General features: G+C 36.2%; 1 protein-coding gene across 7 annotated transcripts in view; it reads right to left on the bottom strand.

The window, feature by feature from the left end:
* PDLIM5 (PDZ and LIM domain 5) overlaps nucleotides 1-16725 on the bottom strand; it is a 215665-nt gene that overhangs the window by 65878 nt on the left and 133062 nt on the right. For 2 of the 7 annotated variants that reach the window (XM_054484250.2, XM_054484251.2), the window contains exon 9: nucleotides 5873-16627. The exons of the other annotated variants lie outside the window; for them this stretch is intronic. In XM_054484250.2, the coding sequence (XP_054340225.1) occupies nucleotides 16534-16627 (94 nt within the window). In that variant the 3' untranslated portion in view covers nucleotides 5873-16533. Of the gene's footprint in view, nucleotides 1-5872; nucleotides 16628-16725 lie in introns of those variants that run through there. 7 annotated transcript variants of the gene reach the window in all.

Genomic DNA, 16725 nt, shown 5'->3' with positions numbered 1-16725 from the left:
ACACACACACACACGGCAAAGAGCCAGAAAATTAGCTTAAAAGCAGCCTAGAGATGGGAGGCGGTGTGGATCTCTTGGAGCCATACTGCTGCAGTCCAGCAGTGCCCTGTATGTATGTCCTAATAAACTCATCTACTCATCAAGTTGGACTTGTCCGAGTCATTCTCTTGGCAACGTCCCAGTTTTCCCAGTTTGCGGAGGGTTAGGGGGGCATTACAGTCCCAAGATTTTCTCATTACACCATCCATCTACCCCATTTCTCTGCTACCACCCTCTCTCATCTCGACTATGATAAGCACTAATTTATACTAGTGATTTAAGAACTGTCTAACTGCTCTCTTGCTTCCTCTCTTGCCAAATCCTGCCCCTTCCAGCCCCTGTGTTTTCTGGCATGGTTTAGTATAGCCCATGTGCTTTAAGAAAAAACAACAAAACACATTTTATCAAATCATTCTTTTGATTAAAACCTTGCAACGAATTCCTACTGCAGTTAGGATGATACCCAAAGTGCTTAACATGCTCTACAAATCCCCAAATGACCTGTTATGATCAACCTCTCAAGTACCTTTCCACACCAATTTTCCCTTTATTCATTGAACTCCAGTCACATTAGACTACCTGTTCAATGTCTTGAACAAACTAAGTTCTTCCAGAATTCAGGCTCTTGGTCATTAATGACAATATTATTATCTTTATTTTTTAACTTACACGTAAATCATTTGTTAATAATAAAAGCAAATATTTTTTCATCGCTTAATATGTATCATCATATTTAATCCTTCCAATAATCTTTCAACGCTGGTACTAAAATTATCCTTGGTAATTTACTAAAGTTAGTACTTTGATATATGGTGGAGCTACTGTACCGGCACCCATGGTTAGAATAACTTCAGTGGAATGAGAAGAACAGAAACCAGGCTGCAGGGGCCTGGTGCAGTGGCTCACACCTGTAATCTCAGCACTTTGGGAGGCCAAAGCGGGTGGATCACCTGAGGTCAGGAGTTCAAGACCAGCCTGGCCAACAAGGCAAAACCCCGTCTCTACTAAAAAAAATATAAAAATTAGCTGGGTGTGGTAGTGGGTGCCTGTAATCCCAGCTACTCGGGAGGCTGAGGCAGGAGAATCACTTGAACCTGGGAGGCGGAGGTTGCAGTGAGCCAAGATCCCGCCATTGCATTCCAGCCTGGATGAGAGAGCGAAACTCCGTCTCAAAAAGAAACCAGGCTGCAGGATGGTAAAGTTCTCTATCAGTAATAAAATTTCAAAATGTTAATTTGGGTCATCCGATTTTGATGGAATTATATGCAAACTATGTAAGAAGAAATCTGTCACAAAGGCGAACCTTAAAAAAATCTTAAAAATAATGCAAACATTTTCTTTTACAGCATAAAAATAGCATCTTCAATTAAAATTTAAAATGCTTCCTATTTCTGAATATAAATATGATAAAATGATCAAATAGAGTGACTTATTACATACCCACATGACGAGTTTTCAGTAAGAGGAAAAATTCACAAACCTTGAAATATACATTTTATTAAAAGGTAAAGGAGGAAAATGACAATAAATTGTCCTTGGTATTCTACTTCCACAAAGCAAACTTTTACGTAATAATATTGCTAAGCAGAAACTAGAATATATCAGGGTCATAGCTAGATTCTGCGCTTATAGCAAAGCTATTTATTTTAGCCAAGGAAACTGCTAGGCATGTGAAAAAAGTAAGTATCTTCTGCTGGCTTCCTGACAATAAATACGTTGAGTTTGCTCATTTGTAACTATGACCTCCCTTCTGGAAAACTAAATCAACTAAACCTCAGGTGAGAATTTCTGGTACTGTCAATCATAAGCTATCCATTTATTAATTGATTTTCAATAGTCTTTGTTTCTGTAGCAGCCTGAAAATGTTACTTGAGCCTGCTAATTCTACATTTATTACATAGATGGCATCCTGAGAATTTAAAAATAAGCAAGTAGAGGTATCCTTGCTTTGCACATGGCAGACAAGGAGGACTGGATCTTAGAGGCTAAAAGGTTATGAAATAAATTATCAAACATGAAAATACTACCCAAAATGAGGTTGATTTTTTGTAAGAGCAAAGAAGGACTAACTCAAAGAAATCATTTTTCTAGGAGCTTCCCACTTACTTAAGCAAGGAAAAGACAGGCAAACAAAAAGGGATATTGCTGAAGGAATTGGAACTTATTATTTGTTGTTATACAGTGAATGTTTGTGTCCCCCCAGCCCCAAATCATATATCAAAATCCTAACCCCCTATGTGATACTATTAGGAGGTGAGGCCTCTGGGAGATGATTAGGTCACACAGGCAGAGAGCGCTCATGAATGGGGTCCCTTATAAGAGACACCTCAGAGAGCTCCCTCTCTCCTACCATATGAGGATACAGTGAGAAGGCATCATCTATGAACTAAGAAGCAGTCCCTCACCAGACACTGAGTGTACAGGTACCTTGATCTTGACTTCCCAGCCTCCAGAACTATGAAAAATAACTGTTTGTTGTTTAAGCCACCCAGTCCATGATATTTTTGTTCTAGCAGCTTGATCTAACTAAGACATTTGTATTAGGGAAAGAATTTCCTCTTTGATGATATTTTCCATTTTCTCACATCTTTCAAACTCTAGCTTTATAACTCTTACACATTTCTCTGTTGTTGCCACTCCATAATGGATTTTATCATTATTAAGTGTTCAATACTTAATATTTTGTAAATTCTTTAGTTATCTAGAGTATTCTTTGATCTCTATATAGAAAATGTTCTATAGGGTCTAAAGCCAGGTAAAGAATGAGCATTTTTTATCTATACAAAATGCAAATATAATATGAAGATTTTAAGGTGTAATGACAACTTAAAAGTCACTTGGAGCAATCCCCTGATAAAAGCCTAACTCCCTCAGTAACTGCAGGGCACTTACCACTAACCTTAGGCCCTCTCACTTTCCATCATCAATTTCTTCACTGGATCATTCTGATCCATGACTTCAGAGATTTATACTAGTTAGAAATAGCTTCTTATATGCGACAAAAATCTGCCCTTTTGTAGTTTTAACATAATCCTAATATTAGAAAAAGAATTTATAAACAAGAAAGGTATTTTTCAGATTTGGGATAAAGAGGAGAAAGGCATGTATTATTTAATAAATAGTGTTGAGTCAAGTTACCTGTTTGAAAACATAAAAGAATACGTCTGAATGTGTACCATTGAACAGCCACCCACAGTGAATCCTTAAAGAGGCCACATGTCTTGAGAAAGCCAGCACAGTACCTCATGCTCCAGTGAGAGTGTCCTGTTGGCATTACAGAACACCAGCCAAGTGGCTACACACTCACTAGCCAAATATTCTGGATCATATGTCCCAAACGCACCCTTTCAATCACTCATTGCATTCACTCATTCATTCAATAACAAAAAACAATTACTTGAATTCCCACTTTGTGTCAAGCACCTTTACACATCCTATTGTCTACTTTAATTTCCTGCCCTCATGAAGCTTACATTCTAGTATCCATTTTCCTGTAATGGACTCTGAGGATTAATCACATCATGCTTCCCACTTACCCTTGTTTACCTGCCACAACCAGAAGTTCAAATCCCTTGGGTCATCCAACATCTCCTGGACTCTTATTTCTTCACTGCTTTGTGCATCTCCTAATCTAATCACTTCACCATCTATCACAGCCCTCACAAACCCATTACTGTTTTACTATATCTTCTTTACAGTCTCTTCAAACAGATGTTGCTTTTTCTTTCATATGCCTTATTCTTATAAATCTGGAGATGGAGCAAGTGTCCTCCTCACTACTGTTTTAACTACTATCAGTCATCTTTGATCCTCCAAAATGCCAAGTCCTTGGAGGCTCACTATACCATTCACTATATGGCCTTCCCACTGTCTTGTCTCTACCTCACCCACTGTTTATTTTAGCTCCTGACTGCCTTCCTCTTTACCCCATTCCAACAATCTCTCATGATTATTTCAATAATCATGCACAATCACTGAATACATAATCTTACTATTAAGTTATTTGATTTCTTCAATTTAATGATATATTCCCCTAAGGCTAAGCCTTACACCTGGAATATATCAGCATGCACTCCAAAATTCATAACCTTTAATTTTTCATCAACAAGGACAACATGTCTGAAATCTAAATTTTAAGGACCCTTTTTATTTCCTCACTCAGTCTGCTATCTCTTGATTCTATTAGCTTTTTTTACTGTACCAAATTGACTCTGACCAATCTCACTAACTCTTATCAATTGAAATAATTCTTTACAAATTCACTGACTTACCAATTTTCCACTCTCCATTACCCTCCACCTCAATATTTCTATACACCTATCAGTTCTTCCTCTAAAATACAAACCTATCCAATGCTCTCCATGTCCACGGCAACTACATTGCTTACCTGAACTATGGGGATACTCATAACAGTCTCCTGCTTCCATTATTTCTCCCTTACAATTAATTTTCCATAGTATTCAGGGTGATCTGTTAAAAATATACATCAGATGTTACTCCTATGACTACAGTCTTATATTAGGCCTCTCATTTAATTAGGAAAATAATCTAAACTCCTTAACACAACCTACAAGGCAGTCAATAATCTGGCCCCTGACTACTTCACGTAATCTCTTATCGTTCTCTCTCTTATTTACTATGCCCCATTCATAATGGCTCTTTTTCAGTTCCTTAAACACACCAACTGATTCCTGTCTCAGGGACTCTGCATTTGCTGTTCCTTCTGCCTGGAGAGGACATCTCCACATCCTCATGACTGACTCTTTCAGGGCACTCACATTTCAGCTCAAATTATTTTATTTTTCTCTAACTAGAGTCTAATGACCTTACTCTTCCCCTCCCCTCATTATATTCATGTTGTACTATATTACTTTATAGAATATATCATAACCTAAAACTGTATTATTTCCTTATTTTTCTTTTTCATTGCATGTCTGCTCTACTAGACTAAGTTCATAATAGCACCTTCATTTTCCTAGAAACCAGCACAAATAAGTGCCTCATAAACATTTGTTGGATGTATTTATTATATATAATATATGCTAAACATGAGCAGGTGCCACTGCTAACAAGTGAGGCCTGAGACTAAAGGAGAATGTTTAGAGGAAAAGACCCACTTGGATTTAGGTCAAAGAACCAGCCCAGATTATCATCTAATCAACTACTCATATAACTGCTTCTCACCCAAAGACAGCTTAATTGTCTCAGTGAGTCTTCAGTTGATTTTCTTGGGATTATCTATGTAATTGTCAGAGATTAACGTCAATGACTAGCATAATATGCCACCAGGTGGGATTTGCTAGTGCAGAACAGAACTATTGCTTATCATTTTAGGAGCCATACAACATGACTAACTCTTACTGGGTTTATTTTCTTTTAAAATTCCCACTTCTTCTTTAATATTTAGTTTTGCCAGCATTATTGGTTATTGAACATGTATGCTATATCTCCCTGCTTCATGGTACTCACAAATATGGGCAGCAAGTTGTGGATCTCCTCATCCAAGTCACTAATTAATCCTTTAAACAATATTCTTTGGTTAAACTCCTTCAACCTTTTATGCATTTAAAAACATACTTATCAACCTCATTTTATTATTAAATTCAAAGGAATTTTAAGGGCCTTTCTCTGATGAATTGTTAAAATTAACATCTCCCCCAATCTATCCAAAATGTGTTAAGTTGGATGTGATGTGTTTCTTGAGAACTTATTCTGGGTCTTGGCAATTCTGCCCTCCTCTTCTCAGTGCTCACTAGCCATGCTTTTCAGAACGCCTGCTTGACTTTTTTCCAGATTATCTCAAGTTCAAATTAGTTAATGGTTAGAAGTTAACTTTTCTTCTTTTTTGAAAATCCGTACTATATTTTCCTTTTACCACTCTTCTATTTTCTTTCCCATCCAGGATTTGAAACAAATGCAGATAGTACTCAGTGAATCTCATCTGTAAGTCCTCTACATACCCTGAGCTGTAAGTCATTAAGAAAAAGAGTCTAGTGAGAACCATTTAGAATCACTTTCTATATAGGGCTTCAAATCCCTCCAGGATGTAAATAAACCTCTGGGTTTCGGTTATTTTTATTGCTCTTTCAACACAGAGCATTTATTAGTTTCACAATCACCCCTGACAACATCACTTCTGTTTTCTACTTATCCCTTGAACAGACGTTATCTGATTGTTTTACCTTTCATATATAAAGGACTTTTGGTTTTACTGTTGGTGGGTATACTTTTTGTAAACATAACCTGTGATGCTGCTCCAACATCCCTGCTAAGAGCTTTGCTGATTTTAACAAGTATGTGATTCCACTGCTGTAAGCCAAGGGTAAACTTGATTCCACCAAATTTGCTTAAGTGGTACTTCTCTGTATTAAAGCTTCAAGTTCACTCACTGTCTAACCAATGATATACAGCTACCTGAAGACATTAAAATCTTTCAGAAATTTATTCTTAATTTTTTTCTTCTTATAAATTACTAGCATATCAGGATAAAGAATAAAGTGTGTGAAGAGGCAAAATAAGTGTGTACCACTAACTTGAAAATTCCGCAACAGTTGTCACCTTAGTTTTAACACATTCTTCTGTTCAAAGATACAAATTCAGAATCTTTGGGAGTAGTTAATTAGTTCATCTGTGAGATGAACACCTATTACAGAGTTGGACACAGGAGTAGCATTCAAACAATACCCTTTAATAGATACAAAAATAGAAAAACACAAAAGAGAATACATGGACACATGAGACTAATTTTTAGATAAATGCAATTTGTAGATAGTTCTTTAATTTGACTAAAAGGAAAATGAAGATGTCTAAATATCCATACCTGTCATATGCTTTATACTATATAATATAATATATTGGTTCAATTTTCTTTTATAAAATCATATCATTCTAATAAATCTTCACATAATATAAAAGTAGGAAAACTTGGACTTCTGAAACCTGCAATGTGACTGAAATACATAAAATAGAATAACAGCAAAAGATAGAAATTAAGCCTTCCATGATTTTGAAGTCTGCCTATTATCAATGCTGTTAATTAACTTTTAAAGTTGTGATTTCTTTTGAAGTAAAAAAAAAAAATCTAAAGTGCAGGAGTCTTCTTCAATACTGAGTTTTAGTAAACATAAGTTTCTTTAATTATCTGGTTTAATTCAATAGAATAATTTTATTGTGTAATTTACTTCTCTAAAGGTGAAATGGAAAACAACTTATCCAAACAGCATTATAAGAGAAGGATTACTGGTCTGACAAAATTCTGCCTTTAAGGAACGTGGTGAATATTCTGGGATTATGAAAGCCAACTTGGCATATTACGAACACTGACTTTTATAAATAACAGATCCTTATAGGTGCTAATAGTACAAGTTTAATTTGGTAAACAACAACAACAACAGGCATTTCCAGCATTAAACAGAATTAAACAATTTGGATGTGAAAATACAGAGGAACTATGTTTCTTGGCTCAACAATTTTTAAGTACTAGTCTCACAAGGAACTGAAGTGTAGTAATTACTTATGTTCAATAGATGGCGACCTTTACATTGTAGTCAGCAAAACAGTATTTGCATAAAACAGTATACTCAACCAGCAGAAAATCAAACATCAATTACAAATATTCCACATTTTGCAAGAGACAAAAATTACTTGATCATATACACCATTTTTTGACAGGTGGTCTTTTTTACAGGTTGGCAAACATATTTTGTGGGAAGGTATCTTGCTGTTCTATTTTTTGGGGCAAGTCCAATTGCTAATTCTTATCTCATGAAAATATGTGCAAATATCAGGCTAGGGAATAATTCCTGCTTTCTTTGCATAGCTTATTAAGAATAGCAGCTTTAGGTAATATATTCAACTAACGTGTCTTACTTAATAAGGATATGTCACAACACCAGTATGTTTGTGAAATACAGCAATAATGAAGACATGGGATGGGTCAGCAAACTATTTCTTCATTAATCTATTTTGTGTGGGTCAATGATATCAACAAAGTTTTGAAAAAACTTACAAAGCAGTATGTTCAGAAATATGTAATTTATGCTTCCTAAATTTTCAATGAATGTACGAAGGCAATAGGTTTCTCCTTAAGAAGTAATTTTAACTCTATTCTTCCAGTGCTAAAATTCCATTCTGACGGCCTTCAGCCAGAAATCATGTGGACATTATTTGGTGCTAGAAGATAGCCTATAAGAAGATGGTTTCCCCACTCAACATAACTGTTTTAGTTTGTGTATTGTAACTGGTAACCTGAGTTTGAATTGTTTTTCTACTAAAGGGAGAAGCAGTCACTCCTCTCCTAATGAGCATTTTAATTCCTTGACAATTGGGAAGCCATATCATACTTTATAATTCTTAGCCATCGATATGGTTTGGCTCTGTGTCCCCACCCAAATCACATGTCAAATTGTAATCCCCACGTGTTGAGGGAGGGACCTGGCAGGAGGTGACTGGATCATTCGGGTGGTTTTCCCATGCTGTTCTTGCGACAGTGAGTTTGTTATCATGAGATCTGGTTGCTTAAAAGTGTGTGGCACCTCCCCCTTCTCTCTCTCTCCTGCTCCACCATTGTGAAGATGTACCAGCTTCCCCTTCACTTTCCACCATGATTGTAAGTTTCCTGAGGACTCCCAACCATGATTCCTGTTAAGCCTGTGGAACTATGAGTCAATTAAACTGCTTCCTCATAAATTACTCAGTCTCAGGTAGTTCTTTATAGCAATATGAGAACAGACTAATACAACCATAATAAATATGTGAAAAATCAGAACCCATCATTCTTTAAGCAAGGGAGATAAAGAAAAGACTGATAAAAATATGTTTTGATCATTATTTTAGATACCCTTTTGCTAAACTAAAATGACACTTTATACTTATATATAACATTAAAAATTTGAAACTACATAGATTGATATTATTATAATATAGTAGAAAATGAGAAGATGGTGAGATCAAGAAAAACATTTTTTAACTTAAATATACTTTGACAATATGATTTTTCGGCATAAACGTGTGTGTGTGTGTGTGCATGTGTAACATAATTATCTCTAAATAAAATTTTCTATGGTCTCCCATAATTCTCTATTCTGGTAGGCCATATATTATTAACAACTTTCTATTATTAATAGTTACTGATAAGATGGCTGTTGCCTCTTTTAAATCAATGTTGTAGATTAGATTCTTAAATTTAAACATTTCCTTATTAATGATAAAATTTTCTCTATTGGTATTTCTATTCGGAGCACTAAGCATCTCATATACCTATTTCTAAAATTGTTATTCTCTCCTCATGGGAATCACCAAGCTCTTCATGTTGAAACACACCAAAAACACAAAGGAAGACATTAAAAAACAAATGTTCATTTAATGAAAAAAAGTCTTTCACTAATTAACAAACAGAAAATACACTAATTAACAAACAGAAAATATCAAGAAAAAAGTGTCAACTTTTGGCAATTAGATTACTCCAACAAAGTACAATTCCCCTTTCAAGTGACTTAGGTAGGGTTTCACTTTACTTTCAATATAGGTATTAATGTTTTGATATTTTAATGTCTTGATATTTATATCGAACTCATATTCCATTAGAAATAGTGTGTGCCATGCTGTAAACTATTTCCCTAAAATTAGAGAATTGGAAAAATATGCAATTATATATAATTAGTAACTTTTAGTACCAAACATGGTGGGGCATACTAAAATTCTTACATTCAAAGGGCTTATACTCTAGTTGAGGAAAGAGAACATGGAGACAGATACCTGTCATTCAAAGGTAAAAAGGAAGCACCAAAAGAGAGGTGACAACAATGCTTCCAATTGGGTCCAAGTCAATGATTCTACTTAAGAATAACTTTTTCTTAAATGATAATCTGTCAAAATGAGGATTAGTATACAAAGACAGTGTATGTTATGGATCGAACTGTATCCTTCCATTATTCATATGGTGAAGCCCTAACCCCCAATGTGACTATTTGGAGATAGGTCCTTTAAAGAGGTAATTAAGGTTAAATGAAGTCATAAGGGTGGAACCCTGACCCAATAGAACTGATATTCTCATGAGAAGAAGAGACCCCAGAGCTTTCATGAGAAGAAGAGACCCCAGAGCCTTCACTCTTTCTCTGTGCCCCCACAGAGAAAAAGCCACGTGAGGAGACACAGTGAGATAGTGGCCATATACAACCGTGAGGAAAGGCCTCAACAGACACCAATCCTGCTGGCACCTTGACCTAGAACTTACAGTCTCCAGAACTATAAGATAATAAGTTTCTACTGTCCCACCTAACCAGTCTGTGTATCTTGTGGCAGCCTAAACTGACTGAAAACAGTATATTTCTAACTGAAGAAACAGTGCACCAGAGATGAATTTTATAATCTTAACAACCACCTTCAAGATTAGTCATTTCATTGAATAGCTAGGCCTTTACTTACACAGCTACAGTTGCATCCAGGAAGAAATACAATGACTACTAGAATGCCTTTTCCTTCCAATTTATACTATTACACTAAGACTCTTGTTTTTAAAGAGCTCAAACTTTAGTTGGAAACTCAAGATATGTAGACAAATATCCATAAGACAAATTAGAAAAGCAAGTGTCAAATGAGAGGTAAAAATTATGTAGCATATAAGTTCAGAGGTGACAAGATTATTTCTACTGTGGGGTGGGGCAGTGGAGAGGGCACTCTGTAGGTGAGAATGTATGATTGTGGGAAGGAATAAGAAAATCTAGGCCAGACGCAATGGCTCACACCTACGATCCCAGGACTTTGGGAGGCTGAGGCAGGCAGATTGCCAAGAGTTCGAGACCAGCCTGGGAAACCTGGCGAAATCCTGCCTCTACAAAAAATTAGCCAGGTGTGGTGGTGTGTGCCTGTAGTTCCAGCTACTTGGGAGGCTGAGGTGGGAGGATCACTTGAGCCTGGGAGGTCGAGGTGCGGTGAGCCATGATGGCGCCACTGAACTTCTAGCCTGGGTGACAAAGTGAGACTCTGTCTCAAAAAACAAAACAAAACAAAACAAAACAAAACTTGGAAAAGGGAATATTTACACTCAGTGCAGTCATTCTCAGTAGCACACAACTGGCATATTGGGCTGGATGATTCTTCAGTCTGTGGGATTCTTCAGTGCATTGCAAGATATTTAGCATCCTCCTTCCTTTTAATATCTGTACATTAGCTTACACATTTCCAAAGGCTACTCAGCAACAGAATCTCCCCAGGAGAGAACTAGGAGCAAACTTTTAAGGATGTGAAGAAAACAGATGTGTTCAAACAAAATTTATTAAGTGAAATTAAGTGGCTAACACATAAGATTCCAAATGCTATATATGGAAGACTATAACACGCAAAATCATAATATTCTAAGTACTGCTTTCCTGTTTTAAGTGTTTATTACATTTACTCAGTAATCCTAATTTCCCATTTTGAAGCTTCTCATTTCATTGCTTCATTCACATATCTCTGATTATATTTGATTTCTAAATACATTTGCTTGCTCATTACTCTTAGGCTGCCTGTGATGAAGTCAACAAATAAACATTCTTAATTTAAGGCAAAAAAATTAAGTAAATGCATGTTCCTTTTGACTTCCACATGCCTTTCAGTCCTCCCTTAACTGATCTTTTACTTTGAAGACTTCTAAATGCTGTGTTTGTGATCTGGGTTGAAGATTTAAGGAGAAAAGATGACAAGTGACCAAGGCAAAGAAAGTGATGAGAAGATGAATAAAAGAGAACCTGTGCAACTGAGGTCTAAACTGGGGTCTACAAAAATATGATTGTTTTGCAGATCAGGTTCTCCAGAGAGCAGAGCTTAGCGCTTAGCATGCAAGATGCTTATTAAGAAATGCCTCTAGGGTCAACAACCGTGAAGGGGAAAGGACAGAAAAGGAAGCAGGAGTGGGCAGAAGAGGTGGAGTTGCCAAACAAAACTTAGGACAGCCTCAGCTGACACCACAGCAGCTCAGGAGCTAGAATGGTCCCTCCAAGTTGGTCTTAATTGGGATGAAATAACCAGGTTTTTTACTTCCCTCTCTTCCCACTTATCAATTAGTTCACTGCATGTGGGCAGCACCACCAAGCCTAGGGTCTTGAAGAGGGACTGTCTGCAGCTGAGGTGATTTGTGAAGGGGCTGGCACATGAAGGCTGTCTGCCTATGACACTCCCATCAGCAGAGGTATCAAGTCCTCCACTGAAGTGGTATCTGAGTGGGCAGCACAGTGTCCACCACAGATTCCAACTCCATATTTTAAAGAAGTGGAAACTTGGGGGCAGAAAGTAATCAGTGAGTTACAAATCTCAGTCTAAAACCCAGAATTTATCACTTGCTGCTTCTTACTACTTCTAACCAAGAAAAAAATGCTATGATCCCTATTTTGGAAAGAATGTGCAAAGAAATTATTTACTTGGTTTAAGGAATTTTCTGGAATGGGATAAACAAAAGCAAAGTGTCCAGACAGTTCTAGCCAAGATTTTACAGAGAAGACTAAATCCTCAAATTCATCACTATTGTGAAGACCATCATAAGTCAAATGTAACACACCAAACTGTTTTCGTATTTTCTGTATGGTTTTATGTATGCTCTGCAGGATATTCTGTTTGTGTTCCCTACATACATGTTACCAACATATATTTATGCCTCTCTTTTCTAGGTCTTCATTGGGTCTCAACAGGAAAAATATTAAATTGTTAATAATCAGGGCTGGTACCAACTAGGTGAGCGCACTGCAATTAGCAGCCTGACTAACCTCCTTGCTTCTTCATTTTCTAATTTTATTTGCAAGCAGTTAGATATGATATAATAATTTCCCATTTAAAATGCTATGGATAGGAATGGGAATATAAGTGTTTTGTCTATGTACAGGAGTTCTGTTTTTCTAGCACGCTTCCCCACCTAGCCTGGACTCCAGCCACACTGACCTTTCTGTTCTGTGTTCTTGCCATGCTCCTTTCCACACTTGTCTCCCCACCCTCAAGTCATCACACGGCTGACTCCTTTTCCACTCCCAGCTGCTGGAATTAACATCGTCTCCTCAGAGGTCCACATAATCTAAAGTAATCCTTCCCTGACTAAGCCAAACTTATTTTATATTAACTTATTATCTTGGTAACACAATCACCTCAGATCATCTTGCTTATACATTTATCTGTTATTCATTACTGTATCCCTAGTACATTGATTAGTGCCTGGCATTTACATATACAGCAATTATGCATTTGAAAGAATGAATGCTGGCAATGAGTAAATATTTACGATTTATATGATTTTAAATACACATCAGAAACACAATAACTACGAAATTACATATCTGGAGGGAAAATCAATTCATTCTATATTTTTGAATAATTTTGAAAAAAAGAAGGAACTGCTACTCTGTGTCCTAATACCACAATTTGTATTAAATAAACTCTAAGATGTCTATATATCTGAGCCTTCCTAAAGGGCACAATGATGCACGAAAGAATGCTTTTGTTTCCACAAATACTGTAATTTTTGAGGTAACAAAAATACATTGGACCATGTGTGAGACAGTCTTCTGAATAAAACACTGTCAGAAGAAAATGTTGAGGCCAGGCATGGTGGCTCACGTCTGTAATCCTAGCACTTTGGGAGGCTGAGGCAGGCGGATAACTGGAGGTCAGGAGTTCGAGACCAGCCTGGCCAACATGGTGAAACTCTGTCTCTACTAAAAGAAAATATGAAAATTAGCTGGGCATGGTGGTACACACCTGTAATCCCAGCTACTCAGGAGGCTGAGGCAGGAGAATCACTCAAACCTGGGAGGTGGAGGTTGCAGTAAGCCAATACCGTGCCATCGCACTCCAGCCTGGGTGACAGAGCACAATTCTGTCTCAAATTTAAAAAAACAAAGAAAGAAAGAAAGAAATGTTGAAAACATTCTTAAGAGCAACTTCCCAATTTCACTTTAAAAACAAGCCTATAATGAAGAAAGTCTGTATAAGAAAGACAAACAAAAACAAGTCATAAATTAGGTCACTAGATTTACAATAATATTTTTGCAAGAAGCTTTTACAATTTTTGGCTAGCATTTAAGCTAGGAATATAAAATGTCCCAGGAGATTCACTGAGCTCAGGAATTCATCTTCTGACAGGGTCAAATGGAATGTCTTTTATGATCCTAGCTGAATATTTATCCTCATACTCAAGTATGGATCATTCCATTTATCTAAGTCTATGCTTTTAATGAAACACTAAATACTTCATTTTTAATTAAGCAAGGTATTAAATTTTTATTTTAACTACATCTGTTTTAAGTTGTACTCTATACACTTTCTCTTGTCTGTATTAGGGAAAATTTTTCCCATTTACCTAAAATTCTTTTGAGTCTTCTTTCTGTCAACTCTGTAGTTATTCTAGAAATTGGATTCTTGGTGGAAAATACCATGTTTACTCTACCACACCATTTATTTTTATGAGGCTTTAATTCCATCGTCTCTCAGACATCATCTTTTGGGATCCTGGAAGAATTACTGGGTATAGGAAAGCCTGGTCTAAGAAAGTAGATTTTCTTACAGAGGCCAGAGACACAGTTATAACTGGGATTGATGTCAGCATCATAAAAACACAAGCAGGCAGGACCTCTGTCTTAGTATCTGAAGAAGAACTGATATGACAAAAGAAAGATGTCTTATATATCATGAGGTATACTAGAAATGAGCATGGATAAATCCTAGAATTATTTTTAAAACGCATTTGGTAGGCCAAATTTTATCAGTCACTATCTAAAATTAATGTTAGTTTCTCCAAATTATCAAGCAGTTGTACCAGACTATTATGTCACTAATGTGAAAGAATACCTGGAAAAATAAAAATAGACCCTTGAATGCAGGCAAGGTCCTTCAGCAGTAGTTTCACACAAATAATAATTCTATGTTGCACAATAGTCAACTGATTTTATGTTACTCACATAGGATACTACATATTGTAATAATTCAGGGGGAAAACCAAACATGATCCTTTACCGTGTTTTATTTATTTATTTATTTATTTATTTAGAGATGGAGTTTCGCTCTTGTTGCCCAGGCTGGAATGCAATGGTGCAATCTCAGCTCACCGCAACCTTCGCCTCCCAGGTTCAAGCAATTCTCCTGCCTCAGCCTCCCGAGTACCTGAGATTACAGGCATGCGCCACCACGCCTGGCTAATTTTGTATTTTTAGTAGAGATGGAGTTTCTCCATGTTGGTCAGTCTGGTCTTGAACTCCCAACCTCAGGTGATCTGCCCGCCTCGGCCTCCCAAAATGCTGAGATTACAGGCGTGAGCCACTGCACCTGGCCTGCCATGTTTTATACCCATATTTTAGTAACCTCACAAAGTTAAAAATGATTTCCAAATGAAATGTCAGATAATTGTTTATTTTACCCAGTTATACTGTAACAAGTCCTGGATGGCACTGTGTCTAGCCTCAAGGAAACAGAACAAGTACAAAGCTAAGTTAAAGGCAACTTTATTACAATACTTTTCCAAACTTCAAAATGCATTTATTACTAAATTTAGCTCTAATATATAATACACTATATTACAAGGCAGAAAGCATTTCTGGTCATATATTTAGCTTCCATGTATTGCCCAAAACACAGCTTCCTAGGAATAGCAGCAGTGCACAGTAGTTTATATCACTACGTAAAATATTTCTCTGATGTCTCATAATCACTCATATTGTAATTTATTTTATGTTCTTCTGATTTAAAAAAGCAAAGCTATATTTTTTCCGTATCTTATTAGTTAATACCTAGAAATTATCTATACTCTAAAAATATCCACTAGAGATATTTCCTTTGATAGGAAATAGGATTTGCAAATCCAACCAAACCAAAGAATACTGTATTTCTCCATTGCAAATAGGGGTAAAATTCTCTTCTTTCCTTTTTCAGGAGCCAAATCTGGACCTCCTCCTCTTCATAGAGCCATCCTGAATAGTACCTACTTTAAAAGATACCTAAATCTACAACGCACGCACTCTTCTTTAATAAAGTCTTCTCTGTTTATTCTTGCCTCCTTATATTTACTTATTTAGAATAATTTACAATCAACTTTGAATGTTACATAATAATGAACTTAAAAAGTAACTTGGGAAATGTTAATAACATAAAGGAAGTGTTTTCCAAATTAGACAAGGACATTATTTGCTCATTATCCTCTGCTTCAACCAACCAACTAACCAAATTCAACTTATGAAAATAATTTGTTTTCCAAGGTTACTACCCTAATAACAACAAAAACAGATACAAATCCACTGAATAGATCTAGTCCCTTAATTTTCTTTTTTTTTTTTTTTTTGGTTTTACATTTGTGAGCTACCAACTAGCACAAAACATGTTCATCTTCCTTTTCTCACAACAATAGGAAATTGTTAGAAAAGTATAGAAAAAGTTCTAATTTTTCATAAGGCAAATTTAATACAGATTTTGCTATGAAGTTGAAAAAAAAAAGTAAATGAAAAGGTATGTGCTGGCTGCTTGGGGGGCAAGGCTCATAAATCACTGTACGTTAAGAGCACGTGCTGAAACTTCATGGTGCCAGTCACGTAATTTTGTGTATTTGGGACTAAAGACGTGAAGGGGTATCTTTTCCCTGTGGAAAAAAAAAAAAAAAAAAAAAAGAGTGATAGAAGAGTCATAAGAAATAGAAGGAAAAAGGTTCTAGACTAATTCCATCATGCAGAAAACATG

This window comes from Pongo pygmaeus, chromosome 3 (genome assembly GCF_028885625.2).
Source record: "Pongo pygmaeus isolate AG05252 chromosome 3, NHGRI_mPonPyg2-v2.0_pri, whole genome shotgun sequence".
Classification (NCBI taxonomy): Eukaryota; Metazoa; Chordata; class Mammalia; order Primates; family Hominidae; genus Pongo; species Pongo pygmaeus.
This window is presented reverse-complemented; position numbering and strand designations above follow the sequence as displayed.